Here is a 27,008-nt window from a genome sequence, read left to right as displayed (position 1 = left end):
TGATTATGCAATTTAGAAAACATTACAACGGGGAAACAAAACAAAAACACGTCTTAATAGCCACCAGGATACTGTAAACAGCGACTTCAGCCAACTCTTATCAATTATCTCAAATGTACTACAAGGACAGGTGCAGTTACAATTGTAACTTACTCTCATTTTTAGAATTTAAGAAGCATTTAGTGGTCTGGATCAAAAAAACATACAAACAATTTTATAATTTACTATGAGCACCTCGGAGTTGTATGAATGTACTTAAGCAGTAAACTAAAATGTTCTTTAAAGTAACTTAATGCATACATTTATGTGCACCAAATTAATTTCATAAAAAAAAATGTACACATGTTGAGAGAAAAGCACAATACTTCAAAATAATATGGTAAAATAAAACACCATGGGAGACTAATCAGCAAGGTTAGATCTCATGGAATACAGGGAGAACGAGCCAGTTGGATACAGAACTGGCTCAAAGGTGGAAGACAAAGGGTGGTGGTGGAGGGTTGTATTTCAGACTGGAGGCCTGTGACCAGTGGAGTGCCACAAGGATCGATGCTGGGCCCGCTACCTTTTGTCATTTACATAAATGATTTGGATGTGAGCACAAGAGGTACAGTTAATAAGTTTGCAGATGACACCAAAATTGGAGGTGTAGTGGATAGCGAAGAGGGTTACCTCAGATTACAACAGGATCTGGACCAGATGGGCCAATTGGCTGAGAAGTGGCAGATGCAGTTTAATTCAGATAAATGCAAGGTGCTGCATTTTGGGAAAGCAAATCTTAGCAGGACTTATATACTTAATGGTAAGGTCCTAGGGAGTGTTGCTGAACAAAGAGACATTGGAGTGCAGGTTCATAGCTCCTTGAAAGTGGAGTTGCAGGTAGATAGGACAGTGAAGGCGGCGTTTGGTATGCTTTCCTTTATTGGTCAGGGTATTGAGTACAGGAGTTGGGAGGTCATGTTGCAGCTGTACAGGACATTGGTTAGGCCACTGTTGGAATATTGCATGCAATTCTGGTCTCTTTCCTATCGGAAAGATGTTGTGAAACTTGAAAGGGTTCAGAAAAGATTTACAAGGATGTTGCCAGGGTTGGAGGAGCTGAGCTACAGGGAGAGGCTGAACAGGCTGGGGCTGTTTTCCCTGAAGTGTCGGAGGCTGAGGGGTGACCTTATAGAGGTTTACAAAATTATGAGGGGCATGGATAGGGCAAATAGACAAAGTCTTTTCCCTGGTGAGGGGGAGTCCAGAACTAGAGGGCATAGGTTTAGGGTGAGAGGGGAAAGATATAAAAGAGTCCTAAGGGGCAACTTTTTCACACAGAGGGTGGTACGTGTATGGAATGAGCTGCCAGAGGATGTGGTGGAGGCTGGTACAACTCCAACATTTAAGAGGCATATGGATGGGTATATGAATAGGAAGGGTTTGGAGGGATATGGGCCGGGTGCTGGCAGGTAGGACTAGATTGGGTTGGGATATCTGGTCGGCATGGACGGGTTGGACCAAAGGGTCTGTTTCCATGCTGTACATCTCTATGACTCTTGGTGAATTGTTGTAGATCTCTACCATCATGTCGAGAGTACAGGCTGCTGTTATCATGTCAGTGGTGGAGGGAGTGAATGATGAAGTTTGTGGATGGACTGCTGATGAGAGGCTTTTTTGTTGTGGATAATGTCATGTTTGAATGCTATTGAAGCCTTAATCATCCAAGTAAGTAGAGAATATTGCATCATTCTCCTGATTTGCACTCTGGAGATGGTGGACAGGTTTTGGAGAGTCAGTTGGTGAGTTACTCTCTTGTATTGTTTCTGGTTTCCCTTTTATTGGCAATGATCATTGCATGACACAAATGTTGCTAACATTGATCAGACCAAGCCTGACTGTTGTCCAAATCTTGCTGCATTTGAATACCAACTATTTCAATATCTGAAGAGTCTCCAATGGTACTCAACAGTATTTGCTGGTGACGATACATCCTGACCACTGAACTCCTAATGGAGGCATTGAGATAGCACAACTATGTTCAGCTGCTTGATCAGGAACTTGTGGTGCAGTGGCAGCATCCCTACATTCGAGCCAGGATGCTTGAGTTCAAGTCCCACCAATTCCAGCCGTGTATCAAACACGTCTGAACAGGGTGATTAAAGATAGATACCTTGAGGTGCTCCTGCAGCGATATCCTGCAGCAGACAAGATTGTTATGGCTGTTGGAGGTCAATTTCCCTCCACCTACATAGGATTCATCCAGCAGAACCTGTCCCCTTCAATTCCCATTCACTCCAGTTTTGTTGAGGCTCCTTGATGGCATACTAAGACAAATGCTGCCCTTGATTTCAAAAGCAGTCATCCACACTTCCTCTTAAGGGCTGCACGGAGGTTCGGTGGTTAGCACTGCTGACTCACACTCCAGAGGCCCGGATTGAATTCCAGCCTCGGGCTGTGTGGAGTTTGCACATTGTTCCGTGTCTGCGTGGGTTTCTACCAGGTTTCTGCCCACAGCCCATAAATGCGCAGGTTAGGTGGACTGGTCATGTGATATTGCCCATAGTGTCTAGGGCTTTCTCATCCACCTTTGGACCAAGACTGTAATGACGTCAGGTAGAGAGTTGACCTAACAGCATCCAAACTGGGCCTCAGCAAGGAGGTTATTCTGGAGTTAAGTGCTGCTTGATAGCACTGCCAAAACCACCTGACATCACTTTGCTGATGATTCAAAGTAAACTCACCTGGCAAGGTTTACCTCGGTTGGATTTGTTCTGCTTTTGTGGATAGGACACACCAGGGTAATTTTCCATGTGGCTGGGTTTAAATGCACTGGGAATGCTTGGCTAGATGCATAGCCAGATCTGCTGCACAAGTCTGTTATTGCCAGGCCCTACAACCTTTAATTATTACATGAAGTGATATGAAGTGATATATTGGCAGCTGTGAACTTGACACTTCTCGTTGGAGGGACTACGAATGCTTTAGCCTTGCCTTTTGCACCTAAGTTCTTATTTATCCCATCATTTGGAATGGAGATAATTTTTGAGCCCTCATCCTCCAATGAGTTGGTTAATTGCCCACCAGCACAGATGATGGGATGTGGCAGGACTGCAGAGCTCAAATAGGATTAGTTGGTTTTCAGGCTTTGTCTATCACATGCTGCACCAGGTTGACATCTTATTTGTAAGCATGTCTGGTATTGCTCCTGGCATTCTGTCGTTCCCACTTCGTTGAATCTGTTGCTTGGTGATAGTAGACTGGGAGATTTATGAAAGGTTCATGAAAATATTGAACGAAAAGCAAAAGAACTGCAGATGCTGTAAATCAGAAACAAAAACAGAGGCTGCTGGAAAAGCTCAGCAGGTCTGGCAGCATCTGTGAAGAGAAATCAGAAGTTAACATTTTGGGTCCATTGACCCCTCCTCAGAACTGGTCACCCGATGTGGGTATCATCAGATGTTGCAAAGAAGCTGGGTACTGTCTGCTCACCACTTGACTTCCTGGATCCTATCCTTCCTATACTTAACTTTTCAATATGCTTCATCTTTGTGGCATTACCATTAATTGGTCATCTTAAATTTATTATTTATTGAATAGAGTTCCCTTTATTTTAGTCTCTAATCCAATGAGGTGGTGATAGTTTGCCCCCATGTTTACATTATTCTTATGTCTCAGTGGTATAACAGAATCCTTGATCAACACTGCACTGCATATACCCTTTTCCTACTTTATCTTTCTGAATATTTTGTCATTTGGAATGCTCAACATAACCCAAGTTCGAGATGATGGTCAGTTATTGCACCATACCTTCAGAGCAAACTGTGCTTCTACTTCACCAACTATGTTCAACATACTTTGTGCCTTTGTAGACCTGATTCAAACATGATTCAAATACTTACCTCAATTCATATCCTCTTGAGTTTTACCTGACAACTCTCTTCTCCAACCATGCAAGCTCAGAGATATCTGCACTCTAATTCTCGACACCTGAGAATCACCAATTTTAATAACTCCATCTTTCGTGGGCTAAGCTATGGCTCTGTGCTCAAAACTCTAGAATTCCAACCCTAAATCCATTATTTACTCCAGTCATGCTTTAAAACCAACTGCTCAACTAAGATTTGGGCACCTGTAAAGCCTTGATGGCTATACTGTTTTACAATGTTCCTATGCATCAGCTGAGGATTTAAACTCAAGTTTCAAAATTAATTACATTAAAAATGCTCAATAATAGATGCTGCCTTGTTCTTTCATTCATAGCATCAGAAATTAGCTGTTCTTTGACCCTATCTTTCCTTTAACCTTTATCAATCTAAACCCAATTCGTTAGTCTATGATTTATATTTTAAAAGTGTAATTCCACCTCTCAACTCTTCACATCTGACCTAGCAACCCAAGACTGGGCATCCATAAGACCCGTGGGCCACCATCAGCAGCAGAGTAGGACTCTAACCTCATGGCTTGGCATTTTTCCCCTTTCTACCATTGCCATCAAGCTAGGGGATCAACCCTGGTTCAATGAAGACTAGCACCAGGCATTCCCAAAACTGACGTGTCAACATGGTTAAGCTACCAAACAGGATCTCATATCGACCAAACAGCATAAGTGATCAGACAAGTAGATCGAAGCTCTGCAGTCCTGCCATTTTTGGTCGTGAGCGGTGGAGGACAATCAAACAACTCACTGGAAGAGGTGGTTCCACAAATATCCCCATCCTCAATGATGGAAGAGCCCACTGTAAAAGATAATGTTGAAGCATTTGCAAGAATCCTCCTCCAACTGACTGTAGCATCAAAAGATGCAGTTCTTCAGTCAATTCTATTCACTCCACATGATAACAAACACAGCTTGCAGCACAGGATAATGCAAAAGCTTTGGGCCCTGACAACATTCTGGCAATAGCACTGAAGCCTTGTGCTCCAGAACCTGCTGCACCCCAGCCAAGCTGATTCTGTGCAACAGTGGCATATAGACAACAATGTGGAAACATTCTCCAGTTATGTCCTGTACATAAAAATGAGGACAAATCAATCTTGACCAATTACCGCACCAAGGGTCTGCGCTCGATCAGCAATCAAGTTATGGAAGGGGTCATCAATAGCGCTTCCAAGCTGCATCTGCTCAGCAATAACCTCCTCAGTGACACCCAGTTTGGGTTCTGTCAAGTTTCAGCTTCTGACCTCATTACAACCTTGGTTCAAACATGGGCAAAAGAGCTGAATTCCACAGGTGAGGTGAGAGTAACAGCCTTTGATATCATGGCCACATTTGACTTAGTACAACATCAAAGATCCCTAGCAACTCTGGAGTCAATGCGAATCAAGGTGCAAACTCTTCACTGGTTGGAGTCACACATGACACACAAGATATTTGTGGTTGTTGGAGGTCAGTCACGTCACGTCCGGGACATCTCTGCAGGAGCAGCTACAAATAGTGTCCAAGGCCCAACTATCTTCAGCTGCTTCATCATAATGTCAGCAGTGGGAATGCTCTCTGATGATTGTAAAATATTTAGCACCATTTGCAACTCTTCAGACACTGAAGCAGTCCGTGATCAAGTGCAACAAGACCTGGACAATATCCAAGCTTGGGCTGACAAGTAACATTTTCAGCACATAAATGCCAAGCAATGACCATCTCCAATAAAAGACAATAAAATCTAACCACCACGCCTTGGCATTACCATCACTGAATTCTTTCACAAACAACATACTGGGGGTAAACATTGACCAAAACCTCAACCTGACTTGCCACATAAATAGTGGCTGTATGAGCAGGTCAGAAGCGAGGAATACTGCAACAAATACTTCACCTCCCAACTCCCCAAACCCTGTCCATAAAGCACAAGGCAGGAATGAGATGGAAGAATCTCTATTTGCCAATAGCTCCAACAACACTCAAGAAACACCATCCAGAACAAAGCAGTCTGCTGATTGGCATCACATTCACAAACATCCACTTTCTCCACAGCTAACACTCAATATCAGCAGTGTGTACCACCTACAAGATGCACTGCAGAAAACTGCTAAAAATCCTGAGACAGCACCTTCCCACAACTCCTTCCATCTAGTTGGACAAGGGCAGCAGATACTTGGGAACACTACCATCTTCACATTCTCCTCCAATCACCATCTTTGACTTGTTCCTTCTCTGTTGCTAGGTCAAAATCATAGAATTCCTCCTTGATGGCGTAGTGGGTCTACCTACAGACCATGGATTGCAGCAGTTCAAGAAAGCTGCATACCACTACCTTCTCAAGGCCAACTAGGGATGTGCAATAAATGCTGGCTGGTCAGCAATGCCCACATCCCAGGAGTGAATTAAAAAAAAGATGGGTATTACACCGGCTTAGGGACACACTCCCAAATGTCTCATTATGATCTATTTTAAGATTGAAGAACTGCATTATAACAACTCATTGTTGCTATTTCTTTATAAAATGCTTCAAGCTATCAGTGTACTTTTCAGAAGAATGCCCTCAGCAAAAAAACTATTTTTGTTTTGGAGATGGAATGTCGCTATATAACATTCTACAGCAAAAAGATTAAGTTTTAAAAACCAATGGACTCAATCATGGGAGTTTAATAAAAATAGATATTGTTCAAGCTGTAGTACTGTATTTTATCTAACACTTTTTTTATTTATCAGTTTGCTGGAGGTGTCTCTCACTTGAAACTCTCTCTAATCAGATGAATCCTGTGCATCACCCCACTAAATCCAAGATTTAGGATAATAGTCGTAAACTTAAAAACAAATCTACTGGAAGTACAATAAGGCATTTCCATAAAAATAATCATTCAAGTAATACATTGATACAATCCTGTGAAACAAAACAGTGCTTGTTGGCAAACAATCACTGAATATTTTCATGGAAGTCATGCTCTTTTAAAAGAAATAAAGAAAAACATTAACTATCAATGAATTTCTAGTCAAAAAGAAACACAATCCTTTCCTCACCTTCCCATAGCTGCAAACTTTGTGGTGCCACTGAAGGCCAGATAACTAGGCTGTTAGCTTCATATAGGGGGTTGAAGTACTTCTCCAGTTCTTTTGGTCTATTCATCCAGGACCACAGAGATACAGTTTTCTGTTGAAGTTTCAGTTTTCGTCTAGAATACAACGAAAAATAACTTTAGATTACCATTGTTCACAAAAAAATCAAGACAATTATCATGAAAAAATAAACCCACCAATATTTCATTATATTCAAAATATAATGGAACGTTGGTGCAGTCACGATGAATGGGTGCAGAACATGAATGTGTAATTCAAAGGATGGCATTTCAATCAAGAAAGAACACTTTTTCCTGCATGTTGAACTTTTGAGTGTTGGTTGCACTGCAGGTATAACTGCAGAATAAACAAACTAATCTATTTTTGTAACTTCAGTTTTTTTGGAGGCCACTCCAATCAGTGGATGTTCCAGTTGCTTTAGTCAATGACAAACCCCAGATAGTAAAGATAGGTGATTCAGTTGTTAAAGATGGTATTACTGTGAAGTGATGTTGCATGAATATTACTTGCCATTCATCAGCCTAAGCCGGAGGTTGTCTAAATCTGTATTTATCCTTGACTGCATGTTTCTGCAATATCCTGACTTCTAAGCATGATGGAGGGAATGTAATTGATGAAGCAGCTGAATATGATTGGGACACAAGCATCTTCTTTTAAGCTCAGTACAATTTCAGACAGTGAAACTTTCATTCTCACTCATCCTAATGTTATGAGGACTTCTTGGTGTCACGCTTAGCCAAATTCTGTTTGTGTCATGCACAGTTAACCATCTAATCCTTCTCTGCCATTTTTTATAATCTGTCCAATTATCAGACCTTCCACCAATCTGAGAGTCATAGAGATATACAGCATAGAGAAACAGACCCTTCCAGTCCAACTCGTCCATGCCGACCAGATTTCCCAACCCAATCTAGTCCCACCTGGCCCATTTGCCTCCAAACCCTTCCTATTCATATATCCATCCAGATGACTTTTAAATGTTGCAATTGGACCAGCCTCCACCACTTCCTCTGGCAGCTCATTCCATACATGCACCACCCTCAGAGCGAAAAAGTTGCCCCTTAGGTCTCTTTTATATCTTTCCCCTCTCACCCTAAATCTATGCCCTCGAGTTGTGGACTGCCCCACCCCAGAGAAAAGACTTTGTCAATTTACCATATCCATGCCCATCGTGAGTTTGTAAACCTCTAAAAGATCACCGCTCAGCCTCAGATGTTCCAGGGAAAACAGCCTATCCTATTCAACCTCTTCCTATTGCTCAAATCCTCCAACCCTGACAATATCCTTGTAAATCTTTTCTGAACCCTTTCAAGTTTCACAACATCTTTCTGATAGGAAGGAGACCAGAAATCACAGCAGGAATAACTCACCAATCTTGAGTTCCCTCTCTCGCAGTCTTGTCAGAAGAACATACTGTAAAAACATAATAATCACAGCAGTAGGCCATCTGGCCCCTTGGACCTGCTCTGCCATTCATTAAAATCATGGCTGATCTTTCTCATGAACTCAGCTCCAATTACCCGCCCTCTCACCATAACCCCTTAATTCCTTTCAAACACAGAACATTACAGCGCAGTACAAGCCCTTTGGCCCTCGATGTTGCGCCGACCCGTGGAACCAATCTGAAGTCCATCTAACCTACAATATTCCACTCTTGTCCATCTGCCTATCCAATGACCATTTAAATGCCTTTAAAGTTGGCGTGCTCTATGACTATTGCAGGCAGTGCTTTTCACACCCCTGCTATTCTCTAAGTAAAGAGACTACCTCTGACATTTGACTTGTAACCATCACCCCTCAATTTAAAGCTATGTCCCGTTGTGCTAGTCAGCACCATCAGAGGAAAAAGGGTCTCACTGTTCAACCTATCTAACCCTCTGATTATTTTATATGTCTCTATTAAGTCGCCTCTCAACCTCCTTCCAGTTAATGAAAACAGCCTCAAGTCTGTCAGCCTTTCCTCATAAGACCTTCCTTCCATACCAGGCAACATTCCAGTAAATCTCCTTTGAACCCTTTCCAAAGCTCCCACATCCTTCCAATAACACGGTGACCAGAACTGTATGCAATACCCAAATGTGACTGCACCAGTTTTGGACAGCTGCAGCATGATCTCATGGTTCTGAACCTCAATCCCTCTACCAAAAAAAGCTAACACACCATATGCCTTTTTAACAACCCTCTCAACCTGGGTGGGAATTTTCAAGGATCTATGTACCTGGACACTGAGATCTCTCTGCTCATCGACACTGCCAAGAATCTTACCATTAGCCCAGTACTCTGCACTCCTGTTACTCCTTCCAAATTGAATCACCTCACACTTGTCTGCATTAAATTCCATTTGAAACCTCTCAGCCCAGTTCTACAGCTTATCTAGGTCTCTCTGTAACCTACAACATTCTTCATTACTATTCACAACTCTACCAACCTTAATGTCATCCGCAAATTTACTAACCCATCCTTCTTTACATTGCACTTTGCTCAAAAACTGCATGAATTTATGTAAAACTCTGTTATCTCACTTTTTAGATTAGAATCAATCTAAACATCATGGCATAGACAGAGAACACAGGGGGCTAACACCTTCAACATATTGTCTAGCTATCACCATTGCCAACAGCTAACCCGGGAATGCAACTTTTAAAAAAAGGTTTTGTGATTTACACATGAAAGAAGTGAAAGTATCACTGTATTCTAACAAATGAAAGGCTTAACAGAACCAACTTTTCAATGTATTATTTCAGTTACATCACACTGTAAATTTTTGCTATAAGTTCTGTGTTACGATCAAGCCCTCCACGATCACCTGATGAAGTAGCGTCACTCCGAAAGCTAGTGTGCTTCCAATTAAACCTGTTGGACTATAACCTGGTGTTGTGTGACTTTTAATATTGCAACAATGTTATCCTTGATTAGCTGCATTACCCCTCTAACTTTATCCAGCTTCCTATTCCTCCTGCATGCCATAATAAAGTGACCCAATCATTGTGGAGATGTGGCTGCACAGTGACAATGTTTCTCAGATCATATTTGTTAACTTCAATGTAATTTTATTTCATGTCACAGCATGGTGTTTAAAAAAACGTGAAATTCAAAGGCAAGACATGACCTTGTAAAAGATTTATTTTGCAGACAGGTTCAAATCTTAAGAAAATTGCACCCCGTACTGGAAACCAATAAATCACTTTCTTTTAAAACAGTACTATATATTTGTAACGAACTCCAAAATAAGACATATCCAAATGGTGGAATTTGCTCAATCTTTTCCCAAATTAACTGCTATTAAGTGCAGATTTTCTTTGGATCTTATATTTGGAGGTTTCCCAGTCTTCGCAATATGTCCTTTTACAGAAAAATGGTCACGCAATAAACTTTTAATGATTCTGAATCTGAGAACTACTAAAATGAAATCAGTAGTTCAGTGCTACTGATTCCAACTCATTAAACTTCAATCATCTCAATAAAAGGCATGCACATATATCATATATACAACAGACAGATGGAAATACATCAATTTTCTCTCAAGCTACACAAAACTGTGATTTGATCTTTCATTCTTGTTGGGAAAATACTCTGACAGTCTCCACTTGACACCATGGAAGTAGTTTCCCCACATGGAGTGCAGCAATTCAAGAACTTGTCTTATCATCACTTTCAAGAACAATTAACAAGACTCTCATACTTCGAAATGAGCAATGTGTTTTTTTCAAATTCAAAACTACTGACCACCACTGTCATTTATAACACATGAACACATGAATCTCTGCTTGGATAATTTTAGAAATTCATGAATGTCACTTGAAGTAGTATGAAATTTATATGTATAAAAGTATACTTTTTAAAACCAATGGTAAACGAGTTGAGCTATTTTTGAGAAAGGGTTTCATAATTAACTAGGCCACGTTTTGAGGAACCATGGTTTTAAACCATTACGTGTCAGAGGGCATATGACTGAAGGCTTCCTGGAGTATTCATGAATGTTTAAATAAGAGTTTTGAGAATATTTGTAGCTCAGGTTAAAGTTCTGGGTGTAAGTTTGCTCGCTGAGCTGGAAAGTTTGTTTTCAGACGTTTTGTCACCGTATTAAGTAGCATCATCGGTGAGTCTCCGGTGAAGCACTGGGGTTAGTGACCGGTTTCTATTTATGTGTTTAAGTTTCCTTGGGTTGGTGATGTCATTTTCTCAGAGGGTGGTAAATGGGATCCAAGTCAATGTGTTTGTTGATAGAGTTCCGGTTGGAATGCCATGCTTCTAGGAATTCTCATGTGTGTTTCTGTTTGGCTTGTCCTAGGATGAATGTGTTGTCCCAGTCCTCATCTGTATAAAGTGGGCGTGGATCATGGCTTTTTGTGGCTAGCTGATGTTCAAGTATCCTGGTGCTTAGTTTTCTGCCTGTTTGTCCAATGTAGTTTGTTACAGTTCTTGCACGGTATTTTGTAAATAACACTACTTTTGCTCGTTGTCTGCACAGGGTCTTTCAAGCTCATTAGCTGCTATTTTAATGTGTTGGTGGGTTTGTGGGCTACCATGGTGCTAAGAGGTCTGCGTAGTCTGGCAGTCATTTCTGAGATGTTTTTGATGTAGGGGAGAGTGGCTTGGGTTTCTGGGCGTGTTTTGTCTGCCTATTTGGTTTATTGCTGTGAAATTGGCAGACTGTGTTCATTGGGTACCCATTCTTTTCGAATACACTGTATAGGTGCACAGAGGAACTACGAAGAGCAGAAGAAAATCATCTATACAGCGTATTCAAAAACTGATACCCAATGAACACCGCCAATTTCTCAGCAACAAACTCAAATAAGCAGACAAAACACGCCCAGAACCCCTCGACACTTAACCATCAACACACTAAAACAGCAGCTAATGAACTTGAAAGACCGTATACAGACAAACAAAACTCATGTCATTTACAAAATATCGTGCAAGAACTGTAACAAACACTACATTGGACAAACAGGCAGAAAACTAGCCACCAGGATATATGAACATCGAATAGTCACAAAAAGGCACAACCCACTCTCACTAGTATCCTTCCATAAAGATGAGGAAGGACACCATTTCAACTGGGACAACACATCCATCCTAGGACAAGCCAAACAGAGACACCCACGAGAATTCCCAGATGAATGGCATTGCAACCGGAATGCTATCAACAAACACATTGACTTGGACCCCATTTATCACCCTCTGAGAAAAAGAAGAGGAAATGACATCACCAACCCAAGGAAACTGAAACACATAAATAGAAAGCGGATCACTAACATCAGTGCTTCACTGGAGGCTCACTGATGAGGTTACCTCGTAAAACACGAAAAGTCTCAAAATGAACCTTTGACTCAGATAGAAAACTTACATCCAATGTTGAAATACATTGCAGGAGAAACAAAAATTATGACATCAGGTTAGCAGAAACTACAAGGAACAAATCTGTTTAATAATTTAATTAAAAACTGCTGACTTCAGTTTGAAGGAGACATCACTGAAGCGCCATGCACGAATAGTCTTTCCCTAGAAAGGGGAGCTTGCTCAGAGCAGTTAAGGAAGTAGGTTACCTTGCCAAGGGTTTCAGTTTGTGAAAACTTTCAGATCAAGATTGTTTGGTTAGAAATCTGCATTGGTTATCTCAAACTGAGAATGTTTAAGATCTCATGAAGATTCATGAGATAGGAGGTACAAGGATTCAAGAAAAGACTTCACAGCTCAAAGGGCAGGAACTGAGGAAAAAGCAGTGACGTCAAAACAACAGATTAAGCAGGAAAGGAAAATTTATTTTTGCGTTACCTTAGAGTTGTGGTGCTCAAGAGTAGTTGGCACTTTATTGCAAAATGTTTCAAACTGTTATAGAGAGGTACAGCACAGAAACAGATCCTTTGGTCCAACTTGTCAATGCACACCAGATTTCCCAAATTAATCTAATCTCATTTGCCAGCACTTGGCCCATATCCCTCTAAACCCTTCCTATTCATAAACCCATCCAGATGCCTTCTAAATGCCTCCACCATTTCCTCTGGCATGACCCTTTGCATGAAGAAGTTGCCCCTTAGGTCCCTTTTAGACTTTCCCCTCTCACCCTAAACCTATGCCCTCTAGTTCTAGACTCCCCCCCAACTCGGGGAAAAAGACCTTGTCTATTTATCCGTTCCATGCCCCTCATGATTTTATAAACCTCTCTAAGGTCAACCCTCAACCTTCAACACTCCAATGAAAACAGCTTCTCCCTGTAGCTCAAACCCTCCAACCCTGGCAAAATCGTTGTAAATCTTTTCTGAACCCTTTCAAGTTTGTATTTAGATAGTTTGTATTTCTTTATTTTTATTTCTAATGTGATAATCTTCTGATTTACTGTTAAAACTAAATGTGAAGCCTTGTGTATTTATGCTTCAGTGAAAGATTGCCACATTAAATTCTGAAAAATACGATCTATTATAGCCAGATTTCAATTTGGGATTTGACTTGCCCAGTAGTAACATCACAACACTGCTTACAGTCTCAGATTTTAAAAGATAATCAATCTCTGCCTGCTCTACTGACAATGATTACAAATTCAATCTCACCACTGGATGATAACTAGTGAATCTAAACATAACCAATGAGTTTTAACAGGACTTGCAAGAAAAAGATGAGCTCAAGCTAAATAAACATATTAATAGTTTAATCATCAATATAGAAAAAGATGGACTTTCCGGCTTTCATAATCAAAGAAAAAGTGACTCCAGGAAAGAACAAAAGGTTATGCGGAATAAAAAGTAATTATCCTGGCTTCAATATTGAATCCCCAAGCCCATACAAGAGTAACAAAACAAAAATCTCTTTCTAACGATCTAGGCAGCATTACAAACCTTTCATTTTCATTGTTGCCCAAGAACGTTCCAAATTGGGAGGCATAAGCATGTTCAAACAACACTATTAGAAACTGTTCATTAAATTCAAAAGAGCATGGGAATTGGCGCTGGATCTGCCAACAGCAATCCAGGAAGAGGAGAAATGTAGGAGCTTCATTCTTCTGCTTAGAATTGGAATAGGCTGACTGAGCACATCGCTGCTGGAATGGATGACCAGCCTGGAACAAATAAACCAAATGTGAATAAAATTTCCCCAAGAGAGGAGTAAGTAGGTGACAGGCAAAAATATCTTAAAAAGTCAGAAGTGACCATGATATGGAGCAACTGGTGTCTAGTTTAAAAATTGATTGAACTTACCATTCGCCTCAAAAACAAGCAGAATTCTAGGTTGTCTTAATGAAATTATTAACCACAATAAATTTAGCCTTACACAGAATCTCCTAAATCATCTCACTTCAAAATCTTTATGATACAAGATTCCCGCACAATGGCACAACCTGAAATAACTGCAATCATTTTACTGTAACTGTTGTATCACTGGAAAATTACTTCAAAACCAAAAAAAAATCAATTGGGAGATCAGTTATGCACACTTATTGATGTGGAGATAGACCAGCTTTTCATCTTTGTCTCTAATCCCAGCAACATGTGGTGTGTTATATTTCTGCCTGGAGGTGAAAACCGAAGGCAAGTTATCAGCGAGTGTAGCTAACTTACACAGCTCTGACAACTATATTAATGTGGCCTCCAAATTTAATTTTTCCAAATAAAAAATCATGGAGTTAGACCACACCAGCTTGAACCTAAGAGCTGATTTATGATGGCTGCATTTAAGCTTTATTTTGAAATTTCCTGAATTACAACTCAATCAATAGAAATAATATCACAAATTAATTCAGGATTCTTATCAACACTTCTCACAATGAATAATGTTGTTAGCCACATAGCCAAAAAGAAAGTCATCTAGTTTTAATTACTAACCTGTAACCACTCACGTTCAATCAAGGCCTCAAAACCATTAATTGTTCTGCATTGTGGATCTAGAATAATGTGGGCAAGAGAAGTGACTTGTAAAGTGGAGTCAACCCCTTCACCACCATGAACCAGTACGGATGCACCTTCCCTGAAACAGGAACAAAAGTATAAACACTGTGAATACATGTTAGAAAAGGTATAATTTGCACTATTAGTATAAAGATGTGTTTTCTAAAATACCTATTGGACAGGCATATACTTGGTTCTTTTCAAAAAGCAAAAGTAGCAACAGTGGTGCATTTTTCAAATGCACTAGTCTCTTCTGAAATGCAGACAGTCTGCAGTATTATCAAAGAGATCTCATGATGCAGTTTGTAGGTAGAACAAAACATTGGTTCTCAACAATATGATTGGCCACAGACCAATCGTTTTCTTTCTTTCTTCCTCTGAAGTCTCTCTTGAAATTGCGTGTTCAAAAAGATTAAAAGGCCGCATCACTTTCGGTGGAAGGTTCTGATGATGAAATCTGAATTTATACAACCGCCTCTGGGAAAAAAAATCAACCACTCATAACTGATTCAGGAGGAAACCCAGTGCTAACAGCTTATGTGGCAAGTGATCAGCTGCAGAATAATATTTGACAGTCTGTGAATATACATTTTCCTTGACCTAAATTTAAGTGTAAGGTAATACCCCATAGCATATTCTACCCCCTCAGGTTTTGGAGCTGAGCACGCCTGGGAGGGGAGAGGTGGGCACAGATAGTTGAATATGTTTGCACACTTCAAACCTTTAAAGCGTAACACGAATATTTAAACCCAAAGAATTTAAACCCAACAACCAAGTTATATAATTTCTGTTTTGTTGCCACACAGCAGATTTCAGCCTTTTTATGTTTGGATATCAACTTACAGTATTAAACATCTGCAATACCTGGGAAAACTGGGTGAAATATAGTGCAGTAAGGTTCATTTTTATATCTCTTGTGCTCTTTGGCTTGTTTTAATATCAAGGCAAGTGTTCAGCTTAGAGAACATGTATTCAGGAAATGGAGTTGTGTCATACAGCACAAAAACAGACCCTGTGGCCCAACTCATCCACACTGATCAGGTTTTCTAAACTAAATTCGTCTCATTTGGTTACTTTTGGCCCACATCCCTTTAAACCTTTCCTTTTCACATACCGTTCTCTGTTGTAACTGTACCTGCCTCGACCACTTCCTCTGGCAGCTTGTTCCATGTAAGCACCACCCGCTGTGTGAAAAAGTTGCTGAAGGTTTGTTTTAAATCACTCCTCTCTCACCTATGCCCTCTCGTTTTGGATTCCCCTACCTTAGGGAAAAGATCTTTGCTATTCACCTTATCTCTGCCTCTCCTGATCTTAGAAACCTCTAAAAAGGTTTTTAGCTCTTCAACCTCTGACAGTCCAGGGAAAAAAGCTCTGGTCTTTCCCGCTTCTCCTTATAACTTAAACCTTCCAGTTCAGGTAACATCCTTATAAATGACTTTTGAACTCTTTCCAGTCTAATAACATCCTTCCTATAGCTGGATGCCCAGAACTGTATGCAGTACTCCAAATGTGACCTCACCAAATACATCACATAATTTTCATCACCATTGCCTTCTTTAGAAATTGGCCTTCCTACATCCTTGATTCTTTACTAAAACAATTGTCCAGAATGCAAAATGGAGGTAACCTCTGTTGTGCTGAATGGCATTACCATGTTAAATAGAATGAATTTAGAATAGTTCCAGCAATTCAAAACATTCAGCATCCATGAAGTACTCTGGGCCACCAGCAGATCTGTATTCAACCAAAATTTGTAACATCACAGTTTATCAAATACCTCACTCTACCTTTACCAGGAAGTCAGGGAATCAACCCGACTTCAATGAGGAATATACAGCAGCACCAGGCATACCAAACGATGAGGTATTAAACTAATGAAGCTATAACAAAGGACTGCTTATATGATAAATAACCAAAGAAGCACGCAACCAAAGAAGTGGCAAATAAACAACTTTCAGGAGGTGGAGGCTCCGTAAATATCCCTATCCTTAATGATGGAGGAGCCCAGCATGTAAATCACAAAGCTGAAGCATTTCAACTAACCTCAAGGCCAAATTTAAGCCAACTCAATTCACTCTACGTGATATCAAGCAAGAGCTGAAAACATTAGATAATACGAAAGCAACAGAACCATCAACTTTTCAGCAACAGTCTGAATGATCTGTGCTCCTGATCGAGGTAAGCCAAACATCAGTTGTTTGAGTACAGCCAAAGCAATGGCAGCCAACCAATGTGGTGATTGCCCAGGTTGTGATGTCCTAACAAAAATAAGCAGGACAAATCCAATCTGGCGAAACACTGCTCCATTAGCCTACTCTCAGTCATCAGCTAAATGAGGGAGGAAGTGACATTAGCTTTATCAAGTGGCATTTGCTCAGAATCAACTTGCTTACTGATACTCAGTTTGAGGTCTAAAAGGATCACTCAGTTCCAAACCTCATGACAGCCCTGGTCCATATATTGTCAAAAGATCCAAACTTAAGAGGTAAGGTGAATGTGACTGTTCATGAATATCCAGGAGTCCCAGCAAAATTAAAATTAAATGAGAATTAGGAGAAGACTCTCCGTAATGCTGCATGGGATTCAAAAAGAAGTACAATGGTGGTAGTGGTGTTTTTTGATTGCCAACTCAGTCTCAAGACATTGGTGCAGGAGTTCCTCAGAGTAATGTGCAAAGCCCAAACATTGTTAGCTCCCAACAGTGATAATGCAATATTTCACACCAAGTTGAAATTTCCAAAAGGTAATTAAGCAGCATCAGGAACCCTACTCAATCACTCACACCGATTATCTCCTTGCCGAAACCCAAAAATTCCTCTTTCTACGTGGGTGCACGTGTTATCTTGTAGACAGCACCAAGCACACACTTCACTGGAATCAGCCACCCAACCATCACACATCTCCTTCCGCATCAGACATAAATTGCTGCAAACCCCAACTCCTGATAACACCCCCATCCCAGCATCCCGTGCCATGTTTGCCCAATGACCACTGTTGCTTGACACTACTCTCCCATAAATGACATCCAGTCCTTCCATCTCCAAACCAAAGCCCAATATTCCTGAATGTCTGACTGCTCACCCTGATACCACTCTTTCCCTACAACCTTGGTCATCATATCCTAACTCTGCTATTGCTAAATTACTTAACACACCCTCTCCCTGCCTTGTTGCTACACCTGCATGTCCTGACAATCGACACACTCCCTGCCTCATCTCACTGTCCACTTTCCCCCCCAAAAAATCAAACAATCCCATTAACCCCCACCTACTTCCTGATGTCCAACTCCTCTCCCATCTTCACCTGACAATATCCTTCAATCAGTTGCCCCTTCCATCACCTGATAACCTCTCCCTGCTCTCAAAACCTGACCCCTTTTCCCACCTCTATCCATCTATCCACAAATGTCCATATTATGTCTTTACCTCTATCTTCACCTGATACTTTTTCCACTGATGTCCAACCCTTGACATGCCTTGGCCCCTTGTATCAATCCTCCCACCCCAAAGATTGGCATTCCTCTGAAATGCTCCCCCATGAAACCCAACCCCTAACGTCTGTATATGCTTCTTTCAATCATACACTCATCTACCTGACCACCACACCCTGATCCTTTGGCTCCTTCCCATGCATGATGACTCCACTCATACCCCAGATGCACCCCTTACTATCCTATGAGTCTCACTGCACAACCTCCAGCTCTTGGCCTCTATCTCTAGTCACACAACCTCACTTAACATACCACTACGTACCTCTGTCATCATTGCCTTTGACACCAGACACATACCTGATTTCTTTAGCATTACACCTGCTGGTATTCCATCTATACCTCTCACTCCAGATATCCTTTGTCCAAAATGCACCAACCTCTTCCTCACCTTAGACCCACTCTCATAGATCAGACACCCATTCCCCTGCCCTGACTGCACGCGCCTGACACAGCCGCATCCCATCACCTCTGATGCATGCTATTCAGTCCTCACCTGTCCTCTTACCAAATGCCCTTGACCCTTAAAGAATAGGATGTCACCCTGTCCCCAACAGCCTGCACAACACATGACACCTTCAACCTCCCTCTTCCAATAAGTTCTGCCCTATTATGCCAGATGAAGGCCATAGAGGTCTTACGGTCATTTGCCTACTCCCATCCCTCAGCCCCAACATATGCCCACAACTTTACTATATCACCCTAAATATGTATCCACAAAGGTCTTGCCCAAAGTGCACCAGCTCTGCCACCAACATTCGTTATATGTCTTGCTCCCAATAACCTTGCAGCAATAGGCAGCCTAAATACGCCTTGGACAAGCCCTGTTAACAAATCCCAGATACACAAGCCCTTATCCAAAGGGACCTTCCACTTGCCTCATATTGTTAAGTCCTTGATCATCCTCTTGCACCATGTCCACCCAACTAGCACTGACCACCTGCTGAGTTCCACCCCACCTGATGAATGCCTGCCCTCAAGCTGCTAGATTACCTGCGTCCCATCTCCACTCCAACAAGCCCTGCTCTCACATCCCAGACCCCCATCTACTACCTATAACTCCAATACCTTATTTACCCTATTCATGCAGAGCACAGAAGTTGCATAGAGACCTTTAAAACATGCAATGTGGTAGTTGCTGTCGTTGTGGTTTCCATAACATTTCACTCTGCTGCTACCTGCAAGAATCGTTAAACTGCTTCTGTTATGAAGGTTCCTGGTTTGGAAGTCTGTAAGATTTTGGGGCTCCAATTCAATCTGAACAGGTGCTTTCTGTCCGGGTGAGAAGTTCACACATTTACTGTTTTTGTTAATCATGATCTATATCCCAGGAATGAATAAGAAATACTTCCTCATCCTTCCCCAGTTCCTAGATAATTTTCATTGGTTATGTTGTTTTTGCCACTCTTTTTAGCTTTGTGGTTAAATACTGAGTGACTCAAGCAGCTCTACTGAGGAGCTCGTCATAAACAATGTTAACTGTTTATCCAATTCACAACTTTAAAAATCCGTTCTGCAACAGTACTTCAGGACAGTCATCAGTATTTCTGCACAATGGTTTACATATTTTGTCCTTACAGGTAGGCTGTATTCTAGCCATGCCCCCCTCCTCCGCCGCCCCCCCCTCCTCCGCCGCCCCCCACCCCCCCCACCCCCGCACTCCTCGGCCCCCCCCCCCCCAACTCCTCCGCCGCCCCCCACCCCCCCCACCGCACTCCTCCGCCCCCCCCCCCACCAACCCCCCAAACAGCTGCAGTTCCAAGATCATCTAGGACACATTAATAAAGTTTTTGTTTTATTTCTCTGTGCAAAATGTGAGCCTTGCTGACAAAGCTAGCTTTTGCTACAATTCTACGAAGCTGAGGATGAACTACCTGCAGTCCACCTGATGCCAAAACACTTATCATGCTAATAGTAAAGTAGTTCTGGATTTTGACACAGTGACAATTAATGAAAGAAAGAAAGAAACAATTCCATGATAAGAAATATTTATATACCAGATAAATGACATATTTCCATGACAATGCTACATTTAAAAATAGCACACTTATATTGAAATACAAATGAGAAGCAGGAATAGGTAAATTTAGCCTCTTCAGAATGCTCCACAATTTGATAAGATGTTGGCAGCTGGGACTGCAGATTCAACTCCACTTTCTTGGGTATCCCCTACATAATATTTCACTGTCTGGTTAATGATGAATCCAACTCAATCTTGAAAATATTCAATGGTCCTACTTTCAGAGCTCTCTACAGAGGAGAATTCCAGATTATTAACACTCAAAGAAAGCAAATGTCTATCTCCATCTTAAATGACAGAGTCCCATGTTTAAATTATGTTTCCTACTTCTAGTTTCTCCAAAAAGGGGAAACATTCTCTGCACTTACCCTATAAAATCCCCAGGACTTATATTTTAATCAAATCGCCTCTACATCTGCTAAACTCCAAATACAAGCACAGTCACAGAGTCATACAGCTCAAAAACAAACTTTGATCCAACTCTTTCCTGTTGACCAGACATCCCAACCTGACCTTGCCCTGTTTGCCGGCATTTGGTCCATATCCCTCTAAATCTTTCCTACTCACATACCTATCCAAATGTTTTTAAGTGTTGTAATTGTACTTGCCTGCATCACATCTTCTGGCAGCACGTTCCCTCACACTATCATCTGTGTAAAAGAAGTTACTCCTCAGATCCTTTCAAACCTTTCTCATCTTACCTTCAACGTATGCCCTCCAGTTTTGACTTCCCAACCCCAGGAGAAAAACCTCGGCTATTCACTTTATCAGTGCCCCTCCTGATTTTATGAACCTCGACAAAGTCACCCCTCAGTTTCCGACACTCCAGGGGAAAAAAAACAGCCCCAGCCATTTCAGCATCTCCCTATAACTCAAACCCTCCAGTCCCGATAACATCCTTGTAAATCTTTTGTGCCCATCCAACATTTCCTCCACCCTAGCTATCAGCTGAGGGAACATCCTCTGACTGTCTTAAAAGGTGTCTGATTTTGCATCTGAAGTCCTTTAACCTCCACTGATATGGACCAAGTATTCAAAATTGAGATCAGGACAAATGATACAGTTTCCACTCAGCATAGACATGATGGGCAGAGTGGGTGCCTTCTATGCCACAGTTATTCCTAAGTTTTCTAATTGCCTTAAATATCTGAAGTGAAAAATGTGCAGGATGTGGGGAGAGGGTACAAACTCTGAATTGGTTCTTAGCAGGAGCAGTACAGACAAGATGGGTCTACTTCAGTGCTGTAATGATTCTATGGTTCTATTTTATATAGATCCTAATTAAGTGAGCCCCAGCAAGGATCACTGTGGCATTTCATTAATAACATGCAGTATAAAAAGGCAATAAAAGGCAAAGGGTTTATTTCGTGGTGAAAGACTTGTATTAAGCTATGAGGTAAACCAAATGGCCAATTAGAAGCCAATGTAGAGATGTAAAGATAGAAAGACAATTTAAGGAGGTTGCCTAAAAATAGCATAGGAGATCCTTTGCTTTAGGGGCAAAGAATACAAAAGCAAGGAGGTCTGCGACACTTGTTTTTGTCTGGTGTTGGATAGGCATTATTAATGCAAAAAAATGAAGAAACTAATGAATAAATTTAAATAAGGAGACTACCGTCATTCTGAAAGTTTATAACAGCCAGTTTACATTCCTTCCTAGGCATAAACATTTCCCTCATTATTCTTATATTCCACTCTTATTCTTCACTTTACAAGTGTTAAGGCTGTCTATTGTTCTTAATTAACAAATAATAGCAGCCTGTGGTTTTTAGTTGACATAAAAATGGTCAAAGATTATCAGCGGGAACAATCATTTACACAGTGAAAATCGTGGCCTTCATATTTACTGCAACCAGAAGACAAAGCAGCTTGTTAAAAAAAAAATCAAACAGGATCTTACTAAGAAGCAACAAAGATGTAGACATTGCTTACGCAGAGAGACAATTTTCATTAGAACCATCCTTGAAAAGCACAGATAGAAGACCCTCTTGCAAGCCAATTCAAAATTTGTGCTTTAATATTGGACAGAAGGGGAAAAGCTTAACTCATATCAGATAAGATCCTTCAGAAGATTGTAATCACATACACATATATAAACAATGAAGGTTTAGATGCAAAAGTCCTCTGAATTACAGACCAGTTACTCTTGAATCTGTGGTAGACAAAGTATTGGAGAGGATTCTGAGAGACGGGATTTACGATTACTTGGAAAACCACAGCATGACTTTGTGAGGGGCAGATCATGCCTCACAAACCTTAGTGAATTATTTAAGGATGTGACAAAACACATTGATAAAGGTAGAGCAGTGGATGTGGTGTAATGGATTTTTGAAAGGTGGTTTGATAAGATTCCCCATGGGAGGCTCATTCAGAAAGTAAGGAGGCATGGGATACAGGGAAGCCTGCCTGCCTGGATACAAAGTTGGCTGGCCCATAAAAGACAGAGGGTGGTAGTTGATGGAAAGTATTCAGCCTGGAGCTCGGTGACCAAAGGTGTTCCGCAGGGATTGGTTCTGGGACAAGATGCAGAACTGGGCTAATAAGTGGCAGATGGAGTTCAATCTAGAAAAGTGTGAAGTTATTCAACTTGAAAGGTCAAATTTGAATGCAGAATTAAGGATTAAAGGTAGTGGGGAGGAATAGAGGGATCTTAGAATCTACGTCCATAGGTCCTTCAAAGTTGCCACCCAGGTTGATAGGGTTGTTAAGACGACGTATGGTATGTTTGCTCTCTTTAGCAGGAAGATTGAAGTTAAGAGCCACGAGATTATGCTACAGCCCTATAGAGTTCTGGTTAGACCACACTTGGAATATTGTGTTCAGTTCTGGTCACCTCATTGTAGAAAAGATGTGGAAGCTTTAGAAAGGATGCAGAGGAGATTTACCAGGATGCTGGACTGGGGGGCATGTCTTACAAAGAAAGGTTGAGGGAGCTAGGGCCTTTCTCATTGGAGTGAAGGATGAGAGGTGACTTGATGCTGAGACACACGATAAAAGTGGATAGACAGAGACTTTTTCCCATGGCGGAAATGTCCATCATGAGGGAACATAATTTTAAGGTAAGTGGAAGAACACTGAGGAGAGATGTCAGAGGTAGGTTATTTACACAGAGTGGTGGGTGTGTGGAATGCACTGTCAGCAATGGTAGGAGGGTCAGACACATTAAGGACATTTAAATGATTCTTGGATAGGCACATGAAAGTTGGTTAAATGAAGGGTATGTAATTAAGTCTGATCTTAGAGTAGGATAAAAGTCCGGCACAACATCGGGGGCCAAAGGGCCTGTACTGTTTTATGTTCTAAAAGACATGAAGGGATTTAATTGAATTATGGCCTTAGATAGTAGGGAGAAGTCCCCAGCTGTCAGAGAGGATTAAATATCAGGTGCAAAAGTCAGCATTGAAATTCTGTTGAATAAAATGCATTGTGAAAGTGCAAAGATAGGTGATAAGAACTGTATATCAACTTATCAAGCAGTCAAATGATTGACCTGATAGTGTTATTGATTTGATTACATTTACATTCTATCAGTTTGCAATTGGCTTGTAAACACTAAGTCTAGCTGAAAAATGATGTATAAAGATTAATGTCTTTCCTTTGTTCAGTGAAGAAACCTCTAGATCCTCAGAGGCTTTTTTCCTCCCCACCAATGTAACATCAATATGTTACAAATGGACTTCATTTAGTCATTCTGCCCCAACAGGCTTCAACTGAAGTACTGCATTCAATTTGGCTTATTATACTTCAGGAAGGACACCAAAGCCTTACAGAAGGAACAGAACAAACTGAGTAGAATTGGACCAGCTGGAGTTGCTTTCCTTAAAGGTGAGAAGGTTTAGAGGACTTTTAGTAGAGGGGCTCAAAATCACAACTGACTTGATTTATTTTTATTTACTATTTCCAGTAGAAGAAAGTCTTTACCACACAGGTGAGGTTATTGGCAAAAAAATCTTAAACAAAAAAACTTGAATAAAAGTAGCAAACTGTTGCAATCAAGAGTACATTGCCTGAATATGGCTCCACTAACATATCAATGATCCAACTCATTCAATATAGACAATGTTTGAAGGAAACAAAGTTGTAGACTATGTCATTTTAATTTTCTGTATTTTTGACTGTGGACTAAGATGGGAAAAAAGACCTTTAAAAATCAAAGATTGCTGCAACTCTTCTCTCCCCCGCCTCCAAAACTTAAATTGGTGCACATTTTATGCGCTGTTTGTGAAGATGCTTATTTAAGCAGCAGTGCAAATCTGGTTTGCAGACAAGCAGGAGCCAAGTGATCAGCATGGAGCTTTGACTGGCAACAAGTAGCTGACTGGTCTGTGGAGTGGTGACCAGATGCCTGCTGCCTACCAACTATGTGAATTACTCCCAGCTACTTGAACAGCTAGAGGCTAGGAAGATTACAGAGAAGCCACAGCACCTCTGAAAGGACAGAGCAATCTCTGTCTTCTGTAGTAAAAAAAGAATTAAAACCTGAAGATAGCCAGTTTATTTTTCCTTCAGCTTATAAGTTGGGCTCATAACGAGTAAATCAGAGGCTTTATAAGTATGGACCTGCTATAAGCTTTGTAAGCAAGTGAAAATAGTTAGAAGAGGAGGAGGAGGAGGATAATGATCATGGAATCATGTATCCTGAAAAGCCAGAAGCACCACCTAAGTGAATGTTGTCTATTGGGACCTTGAACTGCCTTCCAAGTCTTTCCCACTACCTATAACACCAGTGTTTTGTTTTCCAATGCCATGTCTCTGTGTAAAGGGGATTTTATAAAGGAGTTAGAGATAAACAGAATTATTTGTTGATGGTTTATAACTGTTTATCTGTATTGAGAATCTAATTATTTGTAATATATAGCAATTCTTGTTGAGTACGAATCCTGATCAGTGTTGTCAACCTGGCCCAGATGGCAGGTAAATGGAAAATTCTTCATACTTTTAAAATGTTTTCACTTGCGATGATTCAGGAATAGCTTGATTTCAAATGTGCTATCCAGTGAGGCATAAAAATTTTCACAAAACGTTTTGTGAAACAGGTGAATGAGGTTAACAAATAGCTCGACTAATGAACTGATGCAGGCTGTGAAAGATAACAGAAAAGGACCAACCATTTCGTACAACTCCTTACCTGTCTATACACTGTGCAGCCAGACAAGCAGTGGTTAATATTTCTTTAACATGGGTCAGCCAGCTAGAAGCTTCCAATTTGCTGAGCCATCTATCCATGTTGTGGGATTGGTCATTTGAAGCTTCTACCAGTTTAATTAAACTTTCCTGAAGAATGTGATACCTGGTCAAAATAAAAACCATTATAAGTAAGCATACTTGTTTCTTACTAAAAAGTCCTTTATTAGGCTTTGATTCTCGATACTTTGCTTAAAGAAAGCATTGAAATAACCCCAAACATTCACTTGCTTTTTTGTCCAAATTTCCTCATCAACCACAGCCAAAAAAGTTATAATTGTGGCACTAAAGAGTGACGTACTCCACCACCACCTCTTCTCTCTTCAACCCATAGCTCTAGCCTCGTGAGCGATACTTACTTCTGACCAACTTCTCTGATCCTTAAATGCATCTTTCATGAATTTGTAGTCTCACTCCCCAAGAACACCACACTTTTTTGAAAAAAAATCTTCCTTAGTCACACTTGGATTTCCCAGGCTTTATACAGTTTCTATACAGGACTGGAATCAAATTTCCCCCTTTACTCTTCATGATTTGGATCACAAAGTTCATAAAGATCTGAAAACAGAGGCACAGGAATTGTGATGTGCCATTAGCTTGTGCCGATTGCTTCCAATGTAGGTAGCCAACACCAAATGCACTTTTAAGTGACTGCATGCTTGAGCACAAGATGCGAGAAAGGATGCCACAAGTTCATAAGCACAAGTCTAGCCTCCACCTCTTAAAAGCTTGGAACATTTTGACTGGAGCCAACACTATTAGTTATAAGTAATTTTGATCTGGGAAACACAGGAATGGCACATGGTAGAGGGAGAATGCCAAGGATGGAAAGTATTAAGAATTACAGTGTACCTGTACAGATTCCTTGTCTTCAAGTCCCAGCTCCCACTAAATTTACAACCTCTTTAGGAGCATATATGATCATAGTGAATGGCAGAACAACCGAAAGGACACAGAAGTGATTAAAAAGAAAGTACGTTAATTCAATTACATTCTTTCAATTATAAAGATGAGAAGTGAGGAGGCTGGCTGATGATCCACACTGTTTACACAATTAGTGATCTCTGTGCCAACATACAAATGCTACTGGAAGGATAGAAAGGGAGGCAAGAGAGGAGGGGAGCAGTATTTTTGATAAATGACAGCATTACAGCTGTGCTGAGGGAGGATATTCCCGGAAATACATCCAGAGAAGTTATTTGGGTGGAACTGAGAAATAAGAAAGGGATGATCACCTTATTGGCATTCTATTATAGACCCCCAGTAGTCAGAGGGAAATTGAGAAACAAACTTGTAAGGAGATCTCAGCTATCTGCAAGAATAATAGGGTAGTTATGGTAGGGGATTTTAACTTTCCAAACATCGACTGGGACTGCCATAGTGTTAAAGGTTTAGATGGAGAAGAATTTCTTAAGTGCGTACAAGACAATTTTC

At 40.8% G+C, this 27,008-nt stretch overlaps 1 protein-coding gene across 1 annotated transcript in view; it reads right to left on the bottom strand.

Moving 5' to 3' along the window:
* mtmr9 (myotubularin related protein 9) overlaps positions 1-27,008 on the bottom strand; it is a 90,828-nt gene that overhangs the window by 7,242 nt on the left and 56,578 nt on the right. Inside the window, exons 6-9 of the mRNA XM_072557448.1 lie at positions 25,519-25,680; positions 14,821-14,962; positions 13,837-14,057; positions 6,941-7,092 (exon numbers count right to left, since the gene is read on the bottom strand). Of these exons, the coding sequence (XP_072413549.1) occupies positions 6,941-7,092; positions 13,837-14,057; positions 14,821-14,962; positions 25,519-25,680 (677 nt within the window). The remainder of the gene's footprint in view (positions 1-6,940; positions 7,093-13,836; positions 14,058-14,820; positions 14,963-25,518; positions 25,681-27,008) is intronic.

This window comes from Chiloscyllium punctatum, chromosome 3 (genome assembly GCF_047496795.1).
Source record: "Chiloscyllium punctatum isolate Juve2018m chromosome 3, sChiPun1.3, whole genome shotgun sequence".
In the NCBI taxonomy this organism is placed as follows: Eukaryota; Metazoa; Chordata; class Chondrichthyes; order Orectolobiformes; family Hemiscylliidae; genus Chiloscyllium; species Chiloscyllium punctatum.
Note: the sequence above shows the minus strand (reverse complement) of the source record. Positions and strands in the feature narration are given on the sequence as shown.